This window comes from Microsporum canis, genomic scaffold (genome assembly GCF_000151145.1).
Source record: "Microsporum canis CBS 113480 supercont1.6 genomic scaffold, whole genome shotgun sequence".
NCBI classification, from domain to species: domain Eukaryota; kingdom Fungi; phylum Ascomycota; class Eurotiomycetes; order Onygenales; family Arthrodermataceae; genus Microsporum; species Microsporum canis.
Genome location: NW_003299164.1, coordinates 313,939 through 333,616, shown reverse-complemented (window position 1 = coordinate 333,616; position 19,678 = coordinate 313,939). Strand labels below are relative to the sequence as shown.

The window sequence follows — 19,678 nt, the reverse complement described above, 5'->3', positions numbered from 1 at the left end:
ATCGTCATCTTGTTTCTTTAGCCTCTACCGATAAAAACACGCATTATAACACCCTCACATACTTATATATCGATAATATATTGTTTTCACATGTAACGGCCTAAAGGCATGAGGTCAACTGCCCAAAATTTGCTACTTAAGATTGGCTGGATGGTGTAGTTGGTTATCACGTATCGCTCACAAAGCGGTTTTTCCGCTTCAAAGTGCCGATAAGGTCCTGGGATCGAACCCCAGTCTAGTCACTTTTTTTGCCCTTTTTCCAGTTCCCTTTTTTTATCTCCTTATTTATAATCATGGTAGTATTGCGGGGTAGATGGTTTTTATCCTTTGTTAAAAGTTGTGGCGGTTAAACCAGCGATATATCAAGGGGAGAAACATATCCTGCACCGTTTGAAATATTATAAGTAAGGGGCAACATCCTCTGTTCGTATCGAAAGACAGGTTATTTAGCGAAGACTAAAGCCAATGGAGGCTTTGTATGACTTTATTAGCAGATAGCTGGAGAGAAGGATACACAACCTCAGACTGGTTTCAAAGGAGATGGGATGGTAATAGTAATCTAGCAGACAACAAATTCTCCATACAGACAAATAGAATGGGTAAAAGGAGCTGTAATACCAGCGATAGAAGTGGATGGTCGTAGAAAGACACCAAGGCTGTTGAACACTATGAAAAAAAAAAAAAAGGTAGAATGAATTTGAACTCTTGCATTAAAGGAGAGAAGAGGGAGGAGGAGGGGAAATAATCTAAGAAGGGCGGAAATGCCTTCGATGTTCGCTTTTAGGGGTTGCAATCTTCAGTGAACGCGAGCAGAGGAATAAGTTTGGCACTTTCGAGCAAGAATAAAAGATATGAAGCCGAACCCAGAACGCCGCATGCAGATATTTAGTGTTGGAATGATAACTATAGAAAGGAATAAAAAGGATGCGGAACAGAGGAATAATGGTAAAAGAAAAGATGAATGAATCAGGGTAAAAGGGACCTCATGGAAAGGCATGAAGGAAGAAGGAAAGTAAGGAATTCTGAAGATTGGTCCCCCAAGCAAGAAAGGAAGAAAGAAAGAATATACAAGACTGCTGAGTAACGCGAAGTTGTCATATTGTTTTGTTTTCCATTGCTGGGGCAGATAGATCGATTAAAACATAGGGATAAATCGCTTTCTCATTTCCTCGTGCTGTTAGGTTCTTGTCTTTCTTTCCTCCAAAGGCAGCGGGATGAGGTCTGCTGAAGACAGTATGCGCACGACAGTTCACCGCGACCAGGCTTCAGCCACATATCTGGATAGCGAAATATGCTGCTCACTGTATAGTATTGAAGTAAAGTGCAGCTCGAACATAAAACAACCGATGAATCCACGGAATATATCGATCGACCGACATGAAGAGAAAGACCAAATTATGGCAGAACTTCAAACCAGGATAGAAGGAACCCGAGGGTATAAAATGGGATACCGACGAGTTTGAATGAGCCCCTTCGGCGCAAACTGGATCCGGAAGGTGGATGGGTTCAGGGTAAATGTAAATTAATATTTTTTTTGAGTGCGTTTCTCTCTTTTTCTGCTCTGTAAAACGGGGTAATAGCCTGCCCGAAAGCTGGAATGGGAAGTGCCAGAGTGGGCATCATGCAGGTCATAACGTAGCATACGTAAGTTTCTCGAAGCCAGCTCTGACGTCTTGTTTGTATCGAGTAGGATTTCCTTTGAACTGATTTTTCCCTCCCGTAAGACACACAAAACAGACGTCGAAAGATAACATCTCTTCCATCCTTGTCATGTTTCCCATTTCACCGTGCAAGAAATCCCCTGAATCGAATAAACCAGTACCTCGTTCACATAACACATAAAAAAAAAAGACCCTGAGGCGAGCTCGGACATGAAAACGGCAAATAATAACGTCGTGGGGAAGCTTTCGAGAGATATCGCAATTTTTTAGGGGGCTTCGAAAACGGTTAAAAGAATTGGAAGTTGAAACTGGGGGGATGCTGCAAGGGGGGAGAGAAAGAAAGAAACAGTCGAGAACGCCAAGCTCCTGGATCTTTTCATTGTACATTGCATTGCTGGAAGTTAAGGGTTTGTCTTCATTTTTAAACCAAGAAAGAAATGAGATGGGTGGGAAGTTTGGCAGCTGGCCATTCACTCATGGCTGACTGATGTTTTGCCATTTCAGTCGCTGCCTTTTTTCTTTTTGTGGAACAAATTGCATGACGAGATGTGCTGACGGGCCAGAGCAAGAACGGGTAAAACCGGTAGATGTATGGCTTTCTTTCTACCTGGGCCACTCTCTTATCCTGAGCATCGGGGATCATGTTCTTTTCGAGTGCCAATTAATCCGAAGGAAACGCATACAGAGTAACAAACGATCACTGATGGCCGCGTTTATTGGCCAACGTGCTGCTTCATAATTAGTCAGTATATGCATGCATATATACATCACGGCTCTGCGGTGGGCATAAGAGGGAATTAATATGCAATTGGACGTACCACAGGAACAAAGTTACTATCAACCTGACCATCAGTAAAGTTGGCCTGTTCGAAGGATCCCGTTCCGTTGGATGCAAGCGGCGAAAACTCTGGTGCGGCGGAGGATAGCTTCGCCTGACGCTTTGGTGCCTCCTCTGCAGATGCAGTTTCGGCCGTTGGGACGAAATTGTTGTATGTTCCGTTTCCATTCATATGCAGTGGTGCGGAGGCCGAGGTAGGCACATACTCCTCTGCAGTGGCAGTAGATGGCCCATCATTCTGTGCGGAGGAAGCGCGTGCCTCCATACTAAGGACCCATTGCTGCCATCCCTCACGTTTACGTAGTCGATCGACTCCATCATCACTAGCTCTGTACTCGACATTTCTCAATTGGCGACATACAAAGCGCAGTAGGTCTAGGTCTTCCGTAAGCGACTTGATGCGCTTGAAGGATGCGATGAAGCTAAGTAGCACGAAGCCCTGGGAGTCCATGTGTTGGCGGAGGAAGAGGTCTTTGCACAGGTTGTCAACGGAGAAGTAGTATTCGAGTTGCGTAGAGATCATGCTCATGAGGTAGAAGTTTTCCATGTATGGTTGGTAGGGCATGGCAGTCATTGGGCCCTGAGGGGCTTGGGCGTAAGGGTACATGAGGCTCATGTCTGTTTGGATGGTATAAGGAGCAAACATGCCTGGGTTTGGCATGGAGGGAGAACGCATGCTCATCCTATTACTAGAAGAGTTAAGCTGTGGCTGTTGTGCTTGCTGGGCGCCGTTGGTAGCAGGCTGCGGGCGATGGCGATCGTTAAAGTTGAAGCCCTTGGGTGGGAAGGGATGCTGAGGGATAGGAGCAGAGTGGTATGAAGTAGCGCTTTGGGAACCGCTGGTGGTGCTGGTATAGTTGGAATGGCCGCCACGTCCACCGCGGTAGCCACCACGGCCTCTCTCGGATCGGGACTCACGGTCCATGTTTGGATACTCAGAGCGCTGATAATCTCTGCCATCTCTGTTGAACTCGCGGTCTTTTGTGAATTCTCTACCTCTTGGCTGGTAGTTGGAATCCTTGAAGAACTCTCCAGATCTAGAACCCGCATCGAATCGCCTGTCATGGCCCGCACCATATCTAGAATGGCTAGTATGGCCATCAGCGGAGGAACTAGCCTGTCGAGAGGAGTGGTGTTCTCCACCCTTATATGAGGTGCTGTGGGCCTCATGGGATTTATGATAGGTCTTGGACTCCGGGCGAGGTCGAGTAGGAGACTGAGAGGATGCAGGGTGAGAGTGTTGAGTGTTCCCTTCCGATGCATTCGTAGTAGCTGCATTGTTGCTGTTTTGCGCCGGCTTGGCATCTTTTTGCGCATCTGTTGAGGCAGAGGTGTGCTTTTCGGTAACATCGCCGTTTTTCAAGCTTGCATCAGCAGTAGAAGCGCCCTTCTGAGCCTCCGGCGTAGCGCGTTCGTCAATCTTCTCACGGTCTCCGGCCGAGGACGCTTTGGAGGCAGACGAAGGGGTGGTTCTATCACCGCTGGCGTGACCTGCACCCCGGGGTCCTCCTTCTCTAGAACCTCCCCTGGCACTTCGTCCACCTCTCCTGGCCGCGGGGGGCAACGGAGTGTTGAAAACAGCGGTGGGTACGTATGGAACAGGCATCCACTTTTCCTTTCCATGGGTCCGGGTGCTAGAATGTTTCTCCTTTTCAGCCTTTTCGGGCTTCTCTGTGTGTTCTTGAGCTTTGCGCATGTCTTCACCTTGCGCCAACTGTGGGGTAGGCCATGATGAGGCATCGTTGACAGGTGGGAGGGATTCGCCAGTCTCTGGTCCACGGTTCGATCGAACACCACCTTTCCTTGAGCCTAAGAGAGGACTTTTAGCCAATGCATATTTTACACTATGAGAATAAGAGCAGAAATCCATACCATCGCTTGGCTTCTTCTTATCACGTCCATTCGCAGACGCATCAGTAGCAGTACCAGCGGCCTCTGAGGCCTTCTTCTTGTTAGCACCCTTGCCATGGTGCTCCGACCTGGCGTCACCAGAGGTCTGGCTGGCGGTTGATCCCTTTGAAGCTGTCGTGGGGCCAGCCGCGGGCTTCAGCAGCGCATTGGCTTTTGCCTTGGCCTCCAAGGCCTCCTGTCGTTGCTGCCAGATGTTGACGGTTGGTGGTGGAGCGGCCTTGAGCTCCTTTGGCGGTGGAGTGACGTTCTCCCAGCTGGCCTCAGACTTGGCCTTGTCGTCGTCCGCGGCCTGGCTGGCCTTCTCCTTGTCTGCAGCGGTGGACACCTGGGACTGTTTCTCCCATTCGGACTCTGAAGCGGTGCCGTTAGGGGTGATGGAGATATCGTCTTCTTTGACTAGCGTAGAGGTAGTCGACGGTCCCAGAGAGGGTGATGCGCGTTCAGAGACGGCAGTCTTTGCTGGAGCTGAGGCCTCGCCGTCGGCGGAAGCAGGTCCATTCTTCACCTCAGAGCTCTGCTGAGCCGCTGACTGGTCCGCCACGGCGGCAGTGGTGGCTATTTTCTGGTCTGCGGTGTTCTCGTCGACAGAGCTGGCGCCAGCATCTGGCTTGGTCTGCTTGGTATCGGATGTCGAGCTGGTGAGGCCCTTTGCGGCCTGTGCATATGAAAAGACAGGCATGTCTGGAGTAGATTTTTTGGCAGGAACCGAGGCTGCCATGAGCAGGGTATCAACGGGTGTAAGGAACAACGGCGGTCGACGATAACGATGGGGTCCCGTCGATGGAGCGGACGAGTTCGAGGGGTGTAGTTGAGTGGACCTCCGCCACTACGGCACAAGAGACAACCACCACCAACAATCGGCCCCGCCTAACTGGCTGTGAAGAAAAGTCTTAGGATCAGAGTTCTTTTTATTTCTCTCTCTCTTTCTCAGCTGTCGTCTATCAAGATCGAAGGAGAGAAGAATTGAAGTGATAGGGCAAGGGAAAAAAAGGCGGTGTCGTAACGATCGTGATATATAAAAAAGGAGATTTTTTTTTTCTTCTTGGATTTGGAAGAGAAGAGGAGTGGTATAACGCTGTGATTCTCAGTCGGAGACGGACATCGATTCGACGGACCAAGCTCAAGTCCAAACTTGTAGTATCCGAACCAGTACGCAGGTCCAGGGCTGTTCTTCCTTTCTTGCTTGCCTCGTTCGATCGATTCGACGTTTCTGAGCCCGAGGAGGGTGTGATGCGCAAACGAGTCGAAGGGGAGGTTACCTTTTTTATGGGTATGTGTATGTTTCTTTCGTATATCAGACAGTATACGCCTATCCGAATGACAATGTGTCTTGCAGGCGTAGGGCGTCGTTAGGTCGGTTCTTATGAAGATGTTCGGTATGGCGAAGAGAGAGAAAAGAATGACTGCAAGGACGAGCAGACAAAGCTTCACGCCTTGAGAAAGAGGATCTTCTCGTCTGTCTGTAAACCACGGAAGGCTACGGATTAGTTATTGTTACTGTCTTTTTTTTTTTTTTTTTTCTCTGACTTTGTTCGAGTTGTTCAGCCCCTCACCCGGCGGAGGAGAGCGAGACAGAGAGGACGGAGAGACAGACTTTTTGACAGCCACCAGCGCCAATTGCCAGCTGACCCGAGCTTTGCTTGCTTGTATGTTTGTCCGAGTGTACGACGGTGATACTTAAGACGGCGTAGAAGCAAAGTCTGAGGCGTGAGAAGAAAGGAAAAAAAGGTGCCAGTAAGGAAGAAGCAGAAGAAGAGGAAAAAATTAGGAAGCAAAAAAAAAAAAAAGAAGCTGAAGTTTTAGTGCGAAGAGAGAAAGCAACTTACCACGTGAGAAGAAGACCTTAAAGAAGGAAAAAAACCCACAACGACAAGAGAAGAAGAAGACGATGAAGTCGGTGTTTTTCTTTTCTTTTCTCTGCTGGAGGTTTTTTTGTGGTTTTGAAGAAGAAAAGAAGAAAAAGTCGTGAGTGGCCGAAGAGGGAAAAAAAGACGTTTAGTTTTTTAGTGTGCGCCGAAGGGCAAGACTTTTTCCCTCTTTTTCCCTACTTTTCGCGACTTTCGTGATGATGGGATGATATATAAGATATATAAGATATAGGATGATATATAAATGATGTATGGAAGTCCAGCTATGGCTGCTGGTTAATTGTCAGTGTCGAGACAGGGATGCGGTTCTACTCTTAGGATTGATCATGTCTCGACTATGGAACTATTGATATCGATGACATACAGACTATCAGAAGGCATAAAGTCAGAAACAGTCGCCGGCGAGACGAGCAGAGAAGAGAATCCAGGTATACATTGTAGTATATGGATGTAGACAGACTCTGGCTCAGCCGGCCTCGTTGCACACAGTCTAAGACCAGGTACAACATCCACCAGATCCTCATCCAGTCTCTTCCTCGTCCTCGTCTTTATCTCTATTCTCTTCTCTTCCTCTCTTCTGCTCTATCTTTATTCTCTGCTCTTCTGCTCTTCTCGTCTCCACGTGACGATCCGAGGTTTTCACGGCTAGAACCGCGAGTTTTCCCGTCGCATAGCCCGGAGGTACCTTTCCACGTATTTTCTTAGCGCTAGTACCTCGCTGCGATGCAAGACCGCAAATACGAGGACCATGTCTTGCACCGGCATCCAAATACCACTTTGGAGCAAACATTGAAAAACTTCTACCAGTGCCGGACGGTGACAAGGACCTTCTCGTGCTCGTCCCAGGTGCCCTCCGTCTCCGCCGGCGTGTTCACGTCCAGCATCCCCAGCACCCTCCACACCAGTCGATGGCTCAGCCCTTCTCGCACCGTGATCTTCTGCAGTGCATCCGTGCCGTTGAAGTACTTTGTAAGCACCGGCCAGTACCGCCGCAGAGCCACGTACATGTCCAGCTCCGAGTCGTCGGTGTCGAAGCTCTGTCGGCCCTCTTCCGCCGTCGAGGGCGGCGAGCCTGCCGTCGACACGGGCGGGTCAGGGAACCGGCTCAGGATGTAGTCCAGCCAGCGAGACTCGACGGGCGATGCTTGGTGTGGCCGTAGGATGAGCGAAGATGTCATTCTCCCGGTGTGGAGGGCACGTACTCGGCCTGGGACAGGCGTGGCCTCGCCGCTCATCTCGCTGTCCAGTGACGAGGATGAGGATGAACCGTAGCCGTCTTGTTTCTCTCCTCCTCTTTCGTCGTCTTCTTCGTCTTTCTCCTCGTTCTTTTCTTCTGCATCCTCTGCCGTAGCCATGGCCCGTACGGCGGAGAGGGATGGACGACGCCTGTCCATCGACATCGACTTCCTCCTCTCCTCCCTAATCATCGCGTCCCGTACCGCGCTCTTCACTTCGGGACTAACCTTAACCCACCCAAAGGTTCGCAGCTGCGTCACCCATCCTCCCCTGACCAGCCACGCTAAAATCTCGTAGTACACTTCCTTGTGGTCCCGGCTCGGTATGAAGCTGTAATAAGGCCGTGGACTCCCACAGCTCAGCGCAGACAGCATCTTCGGTAAGCTTGGCAGTGTCGGGAATGTCGCCTCGTACGCTGCGGTAGCAATAGTCAACTTGCTCATGTCCGCGTTCGGAGAGACAATGTAGACATCCTTCTTGTTCAGCGGTGGTATCGCCCGCGCTCGTCTCCAGTACACCAGATGGCTCGCTAGAACCTGTATGTCGCTGAGTGGTATACGTGAACGGGCAGATATCTGGGCAAACGACTTGGTCGGCTTGGACGAGCGTATGTAGTGCGCCAGCGGTGGGCCGATGGTGCTCTTCGACGCCTCGATGTCTTTCAGTATCGTGTTCTCATCACTCAGCAGTAACAGGGCAAAGTGCTTGGCCAGCACCTGGTTTTGTCCCGAAGCTGCCAGTGCGGACGTCTCGTCCGTGGTCGATATGCTGTCGGCTGTCGTCAGCCAGAGACCAGGATAGCCTGGTTCGTTGGGTGAAGGAAGATGCGGCGTAGAGGTCATCGGCGGTATCTGCATGGACATGCTCGTCTGCGGACCAAGAGACACGGATGCAATCTTTGACGCTGAGATGTCCGTATACAGCGTCTCGATGGCCTGCGCAAGGCTGGATTTGGCAAACAGCTGCGAGTAAACCGCAGATAGTGAGCATCCTATACATAGAGGTCAGTAATTTTGATACAGCAGCTAGGATTCGGTGTTAAATCACGTACTCTCTTCACGGCATTTCTCCTTGATGCGCAGGATATTCAGGGCCTCTTTCCAGACATAATTGGCCCTCGCCTGCTCAGACTTCAACGCCTTGCCAAACTTCTTGACCACATTCTCGTACATCTCCCGGATGCGCACATTGTACTCCAGCGTAGGCGGGTTGAGCACAAACACGACGTTAAACATCGTCATGCCATCCTTGATAGTCAACTGCTCTTCCTCGGACAGTTCATCGGAATCATCATTCGTAGCATCATCATGGGCATCACCGGGTATAGAAACAAGAGGCACACTCATAGACGCTTCGCCAGCACTGATAGCAGCTCCAAGGCCAGAGATAGAACCGTTCCCGCCGTGCTTCTTCCTGTCCGTCTTTCCCTTCTCCTTCTCCTTCTCCTTCTTTTTTTTCTTCTTCTTCCTCCATGTACCATCCTTCCGGACGAAAACAGGCCATCCTACAAACGTAAGATCGTTGACACCCACTTCAAACCGCCGCTTATGCCATGCCGGCGATGGACTCAGCAGTTTCTCCCAAACATCATATTTCAGTCCTAGGAACGAATCAGCCTGTAACTGCACATTCGCAAGGTCGGCCCTCTTCTCTTCACGAATGCTTTCGGCCCCGTCACCTTCTGGCGCTCCCTGTATAGCCACTCTCTTCTTCAACACATGGTGACGGGATGGAGACCTGCGCTGGTCTCTTTCAAGGAGCCTCTCCCGATCTCTATCCCGATCCCGGTCTCTTTCCCCTAAAACGCTCGCATCATCGTCCTCTTCGGACGTACCGACTTCCTCGTCCACCGAGGCCCCGGAATCAGTAGTTTTAGTCTCCTGGTCCGGGTCCGGGTCCTGGTTCTGGCTCAGGGAGTCGTACTTGTTTGGCGAGGTGGAGGGGGACTCAGCTATGGATGGGTTGGGGGGATAATGGTAGACAAACCGGGGGCCAGCGCGGGAGCGAACGACAAGAGCAATTGCTATCAGACATGGGTCTGGCGGGCGTATCACGGACGACATCGATGCTTCTACATTTCTGAGTGCTGATGGTGGGATGTAGACTGCGCGGCGGTACTTCATAGTTAAAGCTATGGGGTAAACTCGACCTTGGCTAGAAGATGAACGTTTATTCCATACGAGGCATGAATATATAGAATCAGATGGAGCAGCTAATACCAGGAATCAAGTATAATAGAAGTGGATAGTTATATTTGATTATTCTCCTGTCAGTTGAAATGCACACCCAAACGCCAAAGAGATGCATTGCTAGCTGCAGTGCATAATATAATACAGATATGCAGTCGTATCACATCGCACGCCTAACCAATGGCTGCCGTCCGCCTCGCTTCACCCAGTTCGCCAATCATTTATTACTATTCAAGGGCGGTTTGTCCGAGGATGGATTCGCGGCCGGTTCGCTTTTCTTTTCGTCGCTCTCAAAGACTAGTCCCAGATTCTTGAACTCGTCCGGCGCCATAAGATTCCTAGGAACATCAGCACCCAAGCCACCCTCACTCAACAAAACTACTAGCCAAGGGTAAAAACACACTTGTCCATTCGACAGCTTAGGTAGCTCTTTGCGAGCTTTCGGCATGCTTCATCGTTCACACCACTCGCTGACTTTAAACATTGGAGATAACCTGCTATTATCGACTTGCACTCCCCTGGTAGAAAGTAGATATTTAGCAACAATCCCCACATCGGACAACAAGTTATCGTAGAACGGCTGCTCTAACCATCGTGATCGAGTGGGAAGCTCCCGCGCTCTGGTCTGATGTTTCGGTAGCAGTCGTTAGTTTTCAATGTCAGGCCGTTGTCAAATGAGGAAGCGGGGATGGCACGTACGGGGTGGGTTTGATGTTAAGAGCGCGGCCGCCGGGACTTCCAAAGCTCATCTTCACTGTTCTAGCTCCTTGTCAACGGTCAAATACTTCAAGTCGGCTTCTTCGTCCAGCTGCGATCGTTTTGTCTTTCGACTTTCTTGAAGAGCAAAGTACGATGCAAACAGTGCAAACTTGGAACCGTGCGAACATGAGATGACAAACAGTGCAAAACTGGCATTCACTGCAAACAAGATAAACACGCAACATGACGTTTATGTGCAAACATGAGAAGAAGATGAAGGCCATGATAACTACGTACAAGATGTTCTATCATGAGAGGGTTGATCCATTATATAAAGGACCAATATTCCCCAGCTCGGTTGATACTTTAATCATCATCCTCAACACTCTACAATACGCACATAGATCGAGCCTTTAGAAACAAGACGAATTGCGAATTATCTACCAAGATGCCAATGTTGGTTTTAATTTTCATTCCAGTAACTATATGTATTGGTCCTCTAATTATTATCCATAGGAAGTTAGAAGGAAGCTGCCAATGCGGCGGTGTCGAGTTTACGCTCGACTCCCATACGCCGGTCCCATATCAACTTTGTGCATGCAGCATTTGCCGCAAAGTGGGCGGGTACATGGGCAGCATCAACTTAGGAGGGGTCAATGAATCATTGAATATTATCAAGGGAAAGGACCTGATAAAGTATGCTCTCATTCTACCCCCTCCGGACCAACAGATGCTCACTGGTTGTCAGGAAATACAACGCGATAAAGGACCGGGGAAAGCCAACTGAAGAGAAGTGTAGCTCTGAACGCAACTTCTGCTCGAACTGCAGCACCATGTTATGGCTGTGGGATAAGCACTGGCCTGAGCTCATTCATCCATTTGCATCCGCGATTGACACTGAGCTTCCTGAGCCAGATGAGTTGATTTGCATACTTGCGGACTCGAAGCCGAAGTGGGCTCGGTGGCCAGAGGGGAAGATATCGGTCCACAAGGGTTATGCAGATAGCATTGAAGAATGGCATAAGAAGCATGGAAAGTATGTTGAGTAGATCAGAGGTTGTTGGTATGTGGGACAGGTCATCCATAAATGTTAAATCGTGTGTGCTTTCCAATACTGTTTATGCAGCATGCCATATGACCAAGTGGAGTAAGAATGGAAGTTAAAAATAATAAAGATGTATTCTGAAGTTACTATAGACTATCTAGTTCAGTGTACCAGGGCCATACCTAGTATCCGGTTAGCATTTGGACCTTAAGATAGGAGTCAACGAATAGCTAATGGGAATATATGCAAAGGATCAGGTCTCCAAGGTGATGATGTGTATCGTCAAAGTATGACTCGGAAAGAACACAGCGAATATCATTGTCTCATCAGATAATATCGGGAGGGGCACGATAATCAAATCGTAAGAAAGACTAACCTGAACTCTGGTAACAGTGGACGACTACATTAGAGTAACCAAACCTATTCAACGATAGAAGTCAGTACCGGCTGATGCAATTGTAACCAATAACCATTTGCCATCGCAAAATATAAGAGGAATCATCTATCATCAGGCTTCCCGCCTATCGGTTAGCATCGCTGCGAATCTTCATGAGAGAAGTAACAGTGGCAGACATACCTCATTAAATCAGAATTTTCAGTGTAAGAAGTTTCACCTCTGGCACAGAGTGCACAGATCAAACAGTGTGAATAATGTTCATCATGGAAGAGATGTTCTCGATGCCCAAAAGAAAATCAACGAAAATAGATATATACCTGATCAAACAGCACGTTAGTAATTGATACGAGCCGATGATCTGCCGCAGACAAGCAACGTAGATAGCAGGTATAGTCAGGTGACGAAATCTCAACAAGCAATCCAACGATCAACTACCCACAGGGTTGTACGTCCTGTTTTAACGAATAGCGATAGAAAGACGCGATCTGTCCGCCCGTTCGTTCAAATATTCCTCATGCAAAGCTGTGTTTTACACCTGATGGATGGGCAGCAGATATTGGGCTTTAGATCACCGTACCTATTCGAGACTGTCTATCAGCAACCGAGAATATAACGAGATAGAAGCGGACGTCAAGAAGAAACAAAGTAAGGGCAATAAAATCAGACAAGGCTGAAACTTAAGAGCTGACAAAATTCCACATTATTGGTTAAGTTTGAGGAATGCCTTTCGCATGTCATAGAGTCATCATAAGGGAGTTGGGTGTGTGATGAAATGAATAAAACACGTACCTTTTGATAGTTATCAAGCGAGTAGCATCATATACGACGGGATGATGAAAAGCTCTAAAGACAAGAAGTCAGTACTCGGATGTCTCGATACGGGATGCAAGCACAGTGTCCCATAACGGCTTGTATCAGAGGAAATAAATCAAGATGATCTCTCCGTCATGAAGGGTCGGATTTGGATTGTTCATTTGAAGTTTGTTCATCACCGTAAAGGTCGAAAGGGAGGATTGTGCATACAGAAAGGAAGGAGAGCTTACCCATCATCAGCCACGAAGTCAATTGGCCGTGTAAGAGAAAAGAAAAGAAAAATATATCGTTGATGTTGTGAAGAGAAGAAAAAGTCGAACTTCGCGATGTTTTTATTTGTGGGTGTTTTTTTTTTCTCTTCTTCGGTGGGCGGGAAAGGCAGAGTGCGCATTCACGTGACACCCCTGAAATTTTCATTTCTTGGCAACTAAATTTAAATGAAAAGGAGATGAAAAAGGAGGCGAAGAGATGTGAAGTGATAAGGTGGTATTATATTCATATTAGAAGACATTCTAGGCATCCCGACTTATAATACAAGGAATGGACGACCACTTCAGAAGTCAATTCGGCCTTGAGGGCAAAAATAAAAACACTGCCCATAGTAAAAGTCGAAAAAAAGAAGATAAAGAAAAAAGAAAAAAAACGGCCGTCTACAAGGCAATAGCGAGGCCAAGGATACCGGCAGCACCAGCGATACTGGCCGCTAGAGCGGTGGCGCGAGGAGCAGCATTGGGGCTGTTGGTGCCATGGGAGCCACTGGTAGCCGTTGCGCCAGGAGCATTAGTCTGAGTAGCGCTAGGGAAATGGCTACCGATTTCCTCAGTGATTTTGGCGGCGGCGCTGCTGACGGCACTCTGGGCGCTGGCGGGCAGACTGGAGAACCAGGCTGGGGCATGGTGGTCGGAGATAGCGCTGTGCAGCGAGGAGCCGAAGGACTTGATGTCAGAAGCGTCCGTCAGGCTGCTCCAGACAGAGGCTGGGATGGCCGTGGCGGAGGGGAACAAGGAGGTCAAGCTCTTGCCGATGTCGCCGATATCTGATGCGATACCGCCAATTTCTGAGCCGACGTTTCCAATGCCGGAGGTGCTGTCTTCTATCAGTCGATTGTTATATATATAGAGAGGGATGAAGACCTACACATCGTCGATGATATCACGCTTCTCTGGCTGTGGGGAAGCGATGACAGCAGTAGCAGAGAGGAAAAGGAGTGAGAGAGCCTTGAACTGCATCTTGACTGATCAGGGTATGTATCGATGGTAATCGTAGTAGATGGTAGGTATAATGGAGCTGAATGACGATGATAAGGAGTAAACTGCTCGAGAAAAAGCTGCGGGCCACGATAGGTACTTATAACCCGTTCGATTAGGGGCTTGCTACCTGAAATACCTCATTTGGGATTAAGGACCTCGCACTTTTGACTTTGTTAGGGCCTGATGGTCGTGCGTGGAGATGCTGGCAGCGACAGGGGACATGGGACATGCGACACGCTGCTTCAGCCTTCAGCCACTCAGACATGACGCCGGTCCGCTTGCTACCCTGCTCAGCCTCCCCGCGTTTGTCCTTTTTATTTTTCCTTCCCATGGCCCATGTCGCTGGATGCGATGCTCTTGTCCGGTGCGATGGAGCGCCTCCTTTTTTTGCGTAGGGATACCTGCATGGCTGCTAGCTGACGTGTTGTGGCAGAGCACTGCAGCATGTCTGCGCTGTGTTGGTTGACTGCAACTTATTATTAGCATACAAACGCGTATGCTAGAAGGTGAGTCTAGCAGAAGAGCCAATTTAGGGCTATTCTGGTGCCAACCAGGCCTTCATGAGGGTGAGACGAAGATGTGCAGCTTGAGCGGCCACTACGTTTCAGCTGGGGGCGCACATCGGACGATGGAGAAAAAATATCGGGATCCATGCAGATAATGTGGCTGCGTTAAGCCACTTCTTGAGCAGTATTTACTTTATCTTGTCGCTACTAGGTTAACGGTCGTGAAGTGCTCTTTGGCAGCATGGAGTAAGTTACTCCGATGTTATAACAAGCACGCTGTGACGTCAGGTTGGAAAGGTTGACGTTATGAACCGGATTTTTGGCCAGGAAAGATGGACATAAAAAAGGGCACGACGGGGAGCATTGAATAGCAACTTGCCGTTCATCAATTGTCACTTGTAAACGAGAAGAGACAACAGCTATCGCCATGCCGCCTCGAGATACTAAGTTCAAGCTGAACACGGGCGCCGAGATACCCGCCATTGGGTTCGGGACCTGGCAGGACGAAGAAGCTCAGGAAAAGGCTGTTCTTGCGGCACTGCAGGCGGGATACCGTCACATCGACACGGCTGCCATGTGTGTATAACCCGCTGGAAACAGAGGAACAAGCTAGTCAGTATTAATAACTGTCAAATCATAGCTACGGCACGGAGGCAGCGGTGGGCAAGGCTATCAAGAAGTCTGGCGTCCCGCGAGAGGAGATCTTCATCACCAGCAAGCTGTGGAACAACAAGCACAAGCCTGAGGATGTCGAGAAGGCGATCGATGCCAGCCTGAAGAACCTGGGGATCGACCATCTCGATCTATTCCTGATGCACTGGCCTGTCGCCTTTGCACCAGGGGACGAGCCTTTCCCCAAAGACGGCGCCGGAAAAATGAAGACGGCAGACATCGACTATGTAGATGTATGTTCCTTTCCCCTCTCTCTCTATATATCTAAGTTTGCCTGGTACAGACTAACGGCCCAGCAGACATACAAGGCGATGGAGAAGCTGGTGCACGCCGGCAAGACCAAAGCCATCGGAATATCCAACTTTTCCAAGGCTGAGACCGAACGGCTGCTGCAAAACACCACCATCGTCCCGGCCGTTCACCAGCTGGAGCTCCACCCGTGGCTCCAGCAGCCGTCCTTCGTCGCCTACCTGAAGGCCAAGGGCATCCATGTCACGCAGTACTCGTCTCTCGGCAACCAGAACGAGACCTACCAGCAGGATGGCAAGCTGCTCGAGGCGCCTGTCCTCACGGCCATCGGGAAGAAGTATAACAAGACACCACCGCAGGTCGCTCTCTGTACGTCTGGCCCATGTCCCACACTCTTATCTATCTGTATGATGGTAGCTAACCTGTCAGCCTGGGGAATCAACGAGGGCCACTCGGTGCTGGTCAAGTCCAAGACGGAGGAACGCATCAAGGCCAACTTCGAGTCCGACTTTGAGCTCGAGGCAGAGGACGTCCAGCTGCTGCATGAGATGGACAGGAAAAGGCGCTTCAACAACTCCAGCGAGGCTTTTAACTACAAGTTCTTCTCCGACCTCGACTAGTGTAGTTGATCTTCTCCGACCTTGACTAGTTGATCTTCTCTGATATTTACTAGTCTATGTAGTTGATCGTCTCTGATCTTGACTCGTCTTATGTACTTCTTCTCTTCATGCACCAAAATATCCGTTTAAGGTTAAATAAGCCGCTTACGTATGCCACGTCACACCACTTCCCGATCGGGATTTAGATCTTCTTCTTCTTCTTCTTATTTAATGTTGCGATGCTCTGGCTGCTCATTGACTTAGAATAATAACACACGTTGAGTCGCATATACATCACCATCTACGATCGATATAATCCCTGTCTTATTAAACGATTGCCAGCTCACGCGACTGAACCCTGCCAATGCGACCCCTGGTAGATGGATTCCAAGCCTTGATGGGATCCTCTGATCGCACGCCAACCGCAGGCCGCGTCTCGAAGCTGGTCGTCCTCTCCTATGTAGTCGACTGGATCGTCATCTTGTTTGTTCTCCTGTCTATGAGCTTGGACGGTAGAATGTACAGATTGCTGACTCTGTTCCAGGTTGATGGGCGCGCTGGGTCGCATATTCGCCATAGCCCAGCCAAACAGACACTCGTTTAGTCTACGAGACCCTAATATATCATATCCCTTTGCCGCCAAGGAGACTGTCTCCGTCACCGTGCTTGTGCTAGTCACATTGGTTGCCCCTCTCGTCCTGATTGCGCTGTTTAGTTTGCTCTTCATACCCGGCAGGTCGGCGGCTGCAGGCACGCCTACCTCCCTGATATGGCGTCGCAAGCTGTGGGAGTGGAATGCCGGGTGGATGGGGCTCGGAGTGGCTTACGCTTGCACCTATGCGGCGACTGAGGGAATGAAGGTGCTCTTTGGGAAGCCCAGGCCGGACATGTTGAGCAGATGTGACCCTGACCTATCTGACATTGCCAGCCATGTCGTCAGTGGGCTGGGACAGAGGCTTGAAGGTGCTCCGGAGCTGGTCACTTGGACGATATGTCGCAACACGTCTTCGAGACTGCTGCGAGACGGGTTTGTGAGCTTCCCGAGCGGGCATTCATCTAGTAAGTGCCTTTCGCTCGCATAGCTAATACCTCTTGTACTAACGCGATGTATTAGGTTCCTTCGCTGGTCTAGTCTACCTAACACTTTGGGTATCCTCGAAACTATTCATTGCCTTCCCCAACCTTTCGCCAGCTCACTTCACCCGACACGTTCGTGCTGCTTCTTTCCAACAACAACCAGAAGACGAAGAGACCCCTCACACCTCGTCCTCGTCCGACACAATTCCACTGCGCGAGCAAGGCGCAGCACCACCGACATACCTCCTCCTTATTGCTGCCATACCCATCTGTACTGCTGTATTCATTGCCAGCAGTCGGTGGGTAGATAACCGGCACTTTGGCTTTGATATCCTCTTTGGCTCCGTGCTGGGTACACTGTTCGCCTGGATTGGGTTCAGTCTCTATCACATCCCTCTTACATCCGGTGCGGGTTGGGCATGGGGTCCAAGGAGCAGACACCTTGCCTTTTTTGCTGGTGTAGGCTTCCCAACCTATGGGTGCGCCATGGATGAGCACCAGCACAGGAGCGGTGAAGCTCTTCCCCAGTGACCTGAATATATTTAATATCTAATCATACATCTCTAACATAAACTGCACATGGAGAGTCACATGCATAAATACCCAGGTTAGAGCTATATATTAATATATTACAAAATAAAATAATATTATTATTCTATATAAACTACCTCCACCCTCCTACTCTCCCTTCATCCCACCGCGCTCTCGCCTCCCTTCTGGCCTCTAACTTCCCTCCCTCAGCTCTAATCCGCCTAACCCACTCCGCAACCTCCCTCTCCCCCGCCAGCCCTCCACCACGCTGCTCTTCCTCCAAGAAGCTCTCCTCCACGGCCCGACAGACAGCCTCCTGCTCCGCCACCGCACCCACAAGACGCTGGTACAACGCCTTGGGCGACCACGGATCCAACGCAGCGTCCATTTCCGTCTGCTTCTTGCGCCACGAGACCTCGAGCGACTGATGCTGTAGGAGTAATGACTCAGTCGACGCTCGGAGTGCAGACAGATGAGACTGCAGCTCTAGTAGGTGTGAGGCAAGAGAGGTGTTTGTCGCTATCAGTTTTTCCACGTTGGCTGATGCATACGTTGCTGCTGGATGGGTGTTTGCTAGCGCAGAGAGTAAGGACGGATTAGATAGTAAGGCATGTAAATCCGTTGTCCTGGAATGTATACTCGTCAATTGCCTATTGCTTCTTCCACTAGGGAAAGGGGCTTTCGTACGACTTATCATGTAATATGTCTGGAATCCATCTGTCTTCTATCGTCGGTGGATTGGGCTGTGTCTGCTCGAATATAGGCTGGTTCGGAATGGTAGATGACCGGCCTGATCCTGGGCCTGAGACTGTACCCGTGGTGACTCCTGTATCGCTGTCGAGCTGTGCTTGCGAGTGTAAAGGCTCCTTCGGAGGGGTGGAGGGCGGGTTGGCTAGCTGGAGCGGCTCGTTGTTTAGCTGTGGCTGTTTGGGCGGCGGAGGCGGCGGCGTGCTTGGGTTCTGAAGCGGTGTTTGTGAGGCGCTGCTTGGGAATGACATCCTGTCCTTGGATGTTAAGCACTTCCTTACTGATGGGAGGCGGGTTGGTTGTTTTCTTTTATTTTACGGCGTTGCAGTTCAGGCTTGATGATGTCACCTGATGGAGCCGGCAAGTCAACTTAACTGATAAGAGACCAATTCTATGGGTTGATCAATTGATAGATGGAGGATCTAGTGATGTATTAACTATTATTGTATAATCGTATAGTCGATTTAAGTACAAAGAAGATTGACCTCGCTGTGAGTATGTGTAAACCATGAAGTCCAGAAGTGCCCCTAGCCTGAGCCATAGCAATGTCCAACCAACAAGAACACGGTATAAAGTACATGGTAAGCAGAAGATTAGAGAGTTATGGAGGAGGCCTCATTTCCACCCATCTATCTCGCTTTATTTCGAGCCACTGTTTAATAAACCTGAAACGCTGCCTTTGCCAGTTAGACCTGCAAGGGTGTTTGTGATGCTGTCAAGGGGCCCTGCGGCACCTCTTGGCTCGTGCTTTGAAGCCATGTCACGGCTACTGAGAGAGCCGCCGCTGTAGTTTCGAAGGAGTTTGCTAATGGGGTCGTCGCCCTTGGCGAGGGTAAGGACGTTGCCGAGTTGTCTGGGGTGCTGCAAGGTAGAAGTATTAGCCAAAGCTGTCCGAGTCTTATTTCTTATGAGCAGACTTACGACGTTTGACCCTCTAGTCAGGGTTTTATCCTGAGGGGCGACGGGGACAGCAGAGGCCAAAGGCAAGGTGGCCGCAATCCAGTATAGGAGACGCATGGTTTGAGTTTGCTTTGGGTATTAACTAGTTGTTTGTGAGAGATAAAAAGGCAGAGTCAAGATGATGCTTGCGTGTTGATGGAAGAGTAAATAGGCTACCAGAGAATTGGGCAGGTTGTCGGTGGTATTTATACGCAAGGGGAGCCAAGTTGGCCTTCCAAGTAATTTTGTGATATCGATTCTAAAAAATAGGGCACGGTGATTGTTATGCAGTTGACTGCATGTTTCTATCGATGATCGTCTTAGAGATAGTTAATACCTGATAGCGTCTGTCTGTATAACCTGCTTGAGCCACGCATATTACGGCCAAGGCTGCGTTGTATTATGGGCGGACAGGGGAGGCGGCTTGATATTGGATATAAAGGTAGGGCAG

At 49.5% G+C, this 19,678-nt stretch overlaps 10 protein-coding genes and 1 non-coding gene across 11 annotated transcripts; 5 read left to right on the top strand and 6 right to left on the bottom strand.

Annotated features, from left to right (window-relative positions):
* The first annotated feature begins 144 nt into the window (after positions 1-144).
* On the top strand, positions 145-242 carry MCYG_10563. The gene has a single exon. It is a non-coding gene; the product is annotated as a tRNA-Val (tRNA).
* Positions 243-961: 719 nt separating this feature from the next.
* Positions 962-1,463, top strand: MCYG_06258 (uncharacterized protein; the record flags this gene model as incomplete). Its single annotated transcript, XM_002844248.1, has 2 exons — positions 962-1,012; positions 1,182-1,463. The coding sequence occupies 2 exons, from the start codon at positions 962-964 to the stop codon at positions 1,461-1,463; spliced, it is 333 nt and encodes a 110-aa protein (XP_002844294.1).
* A 995-nt stretch (positions 1,464-2,458) lies between these two features.
* Positions 2,459-5,128, bottom strand: MCYG_06257 (La domain family protein; the record flags this gene model as incomplete). The annotated part of the gene is made up of 1 exon (XM_002844247.1): positions 2,459-5,128. The coding sequence occupies one exon, from the start codon at positions 5,126-5,128 to the stop codon at positions 2,459-2,461; it is 2,670 nt and encodes an 889-aa protein (XP_002844293.1).
* A 1,950-nt stretch (positions 5,129-7,078) lies between these two features.
* On the bottom strand, positions 7,079-9,577 carry MCYG_06256 (RMD11; the record flags this gene model as incomplete). Its single annotated transcript, XM_002844246.1, has 2 exons — positions 7,079-8,505; positions 8,566-9,577. 2 exons carry the CDS (start codon positions 9,575-9,577, stop codon positions 7,079-7,081), a joined length of 2,439 nt encoding a protein of 812 aa, XP_002844292.1.
* Positions 9,578-9,920: 343 nt separating this feature from the next.
* On the bottom strand, positions 9,921-10,452 carry MCYG_06255 (cytochrome c oxidase assembly protein COX19; the record flags this gene model as incomplete). Its single annotated transcript, XM_002844245.1, has 4 exons — positions 9,921-10,041; positions 10,107-10,221; positions 10,294-10,328; positions 10,403-10,452. The coding sequence occupies 4 exons, from the start codon at positions 10,450-10,452 to the stop codon at positions 9,921-9,923; spliced, it is 321 nt and encodes a 106-aa protein (XP_002844291.1).
* Positions 10,453-10,850: 398 nt separating this feature from the next.
* On the top strand, positions 10,851-11,451 carry MCYG_06254 (DUF636 domain-containing protein; the record flags this gene model as incomplete). Its single annotated transcript, XM_002844244.1, has 3 exons — positions 10,851-10,858; positions 10,919-11,098; positions 11,151-11,451. The coding sequence occupies 3 exons, from the start codon at positions 10,851-10,853 to the stop codon at positions 11,449-11,451; spliced, it is 489 nt and encodes a 162-aa protein (XP_002844290.1).
* Positions 11,452-13,307: 1,856 nt separating this feature from the next.
* On the bottom strand, positions 13,308-13,886 carry MCYG_06253 (conserved hypothetical protein; the record flags this gene model as incomplete). The annotated part of the gene is made up of 2 exons (XM_002844243.1): positions 13,308-13,743; positions 13,795-13,886. 2 exons carry the CDS (start codon positions 13,884-13,886, stop codon positions 13,308-13,310), a joined length of 528 nt encoding a protein of 175 aa, XP_002844289.1.
* A 954-nt stretch (positions 13,887-14,840) lies between these two features.
* MCYG_06252 (aldehyde reductase) lies at positions 14,841-15,954 on the top strand (the record flags this gene model as incomplete). Its single annotated transcript, XM_002844242.1, has 4 exons — positions 14,841-14,989; positions 15,054-15,318; positions 15,385-15,703; positions 15,752-15,954. The coding sequence occupies 4 exons, from the start codon at positions 14,841-14,843 to the stop codon at positions 15,952-15,954; spliced, it is 936 nt and encodes a 311-aa protein (XP_002844288.1).
* A 376-nt stretch (positions 15,955-16,330) lies between these two features.
* On the top strand, positions 16,331-17,541 carry MCYG_06251 (PAP2 domain-containing protein; the record flags this gene model as incomplete). Its single annotated transcript, XM_002844241.1, has 3 exons — positions 16,331-16,416; positions 16,526-16,992; positions 17,066-17,541. 3 exons carry the CDS (start codon positions 16,331-16,333, stop codon positions 17,539-17,541), a joined length of 1,029 nt encoding a protein of 342 aa, XP_002844287.1.
* Positions 17,542-17,674: 133 nt separating this feature from the next.
* On the bottom strand, positions 17,675-18,539 carry MCYG_06250 (conserved hypothetical protein; the record flags this gene model as incomplete). Its single annotated transcript, XM_002844240.1, has 2 exons — positions 17,675-18,167; positions 18,229-18,539. The coding sequence occupies 2 exons, from the start codon at positions 18,537-18,539 to the stop codon at positions 17,675-17,677; spliced, it is 804 nt and encodes a 267-aa protein (XP_002844286.1).
* A 388-nt stretch (positions 18,540-18,927) lies between these two features.
* MCYG_06249 (uncharacterized protein) lies at positions 18,928-19,305 on the bottom strand (the record flags this gene model as incomplete). Its single annotated transcript, XM_002844239.1, has 2 exons — positions 18,928-19,149; positions 19,210-19,305. The coding sequence occupies 2 exons, from the start codon at positions 19,303-19,305 to the stop codon at positions 18,928-18,930; spliced, it is 318 nt and encodes a 105-aa protein (XP_002844285.1).
* Positions 19,306-19,678: the final 373 nt, after the last annotated feature.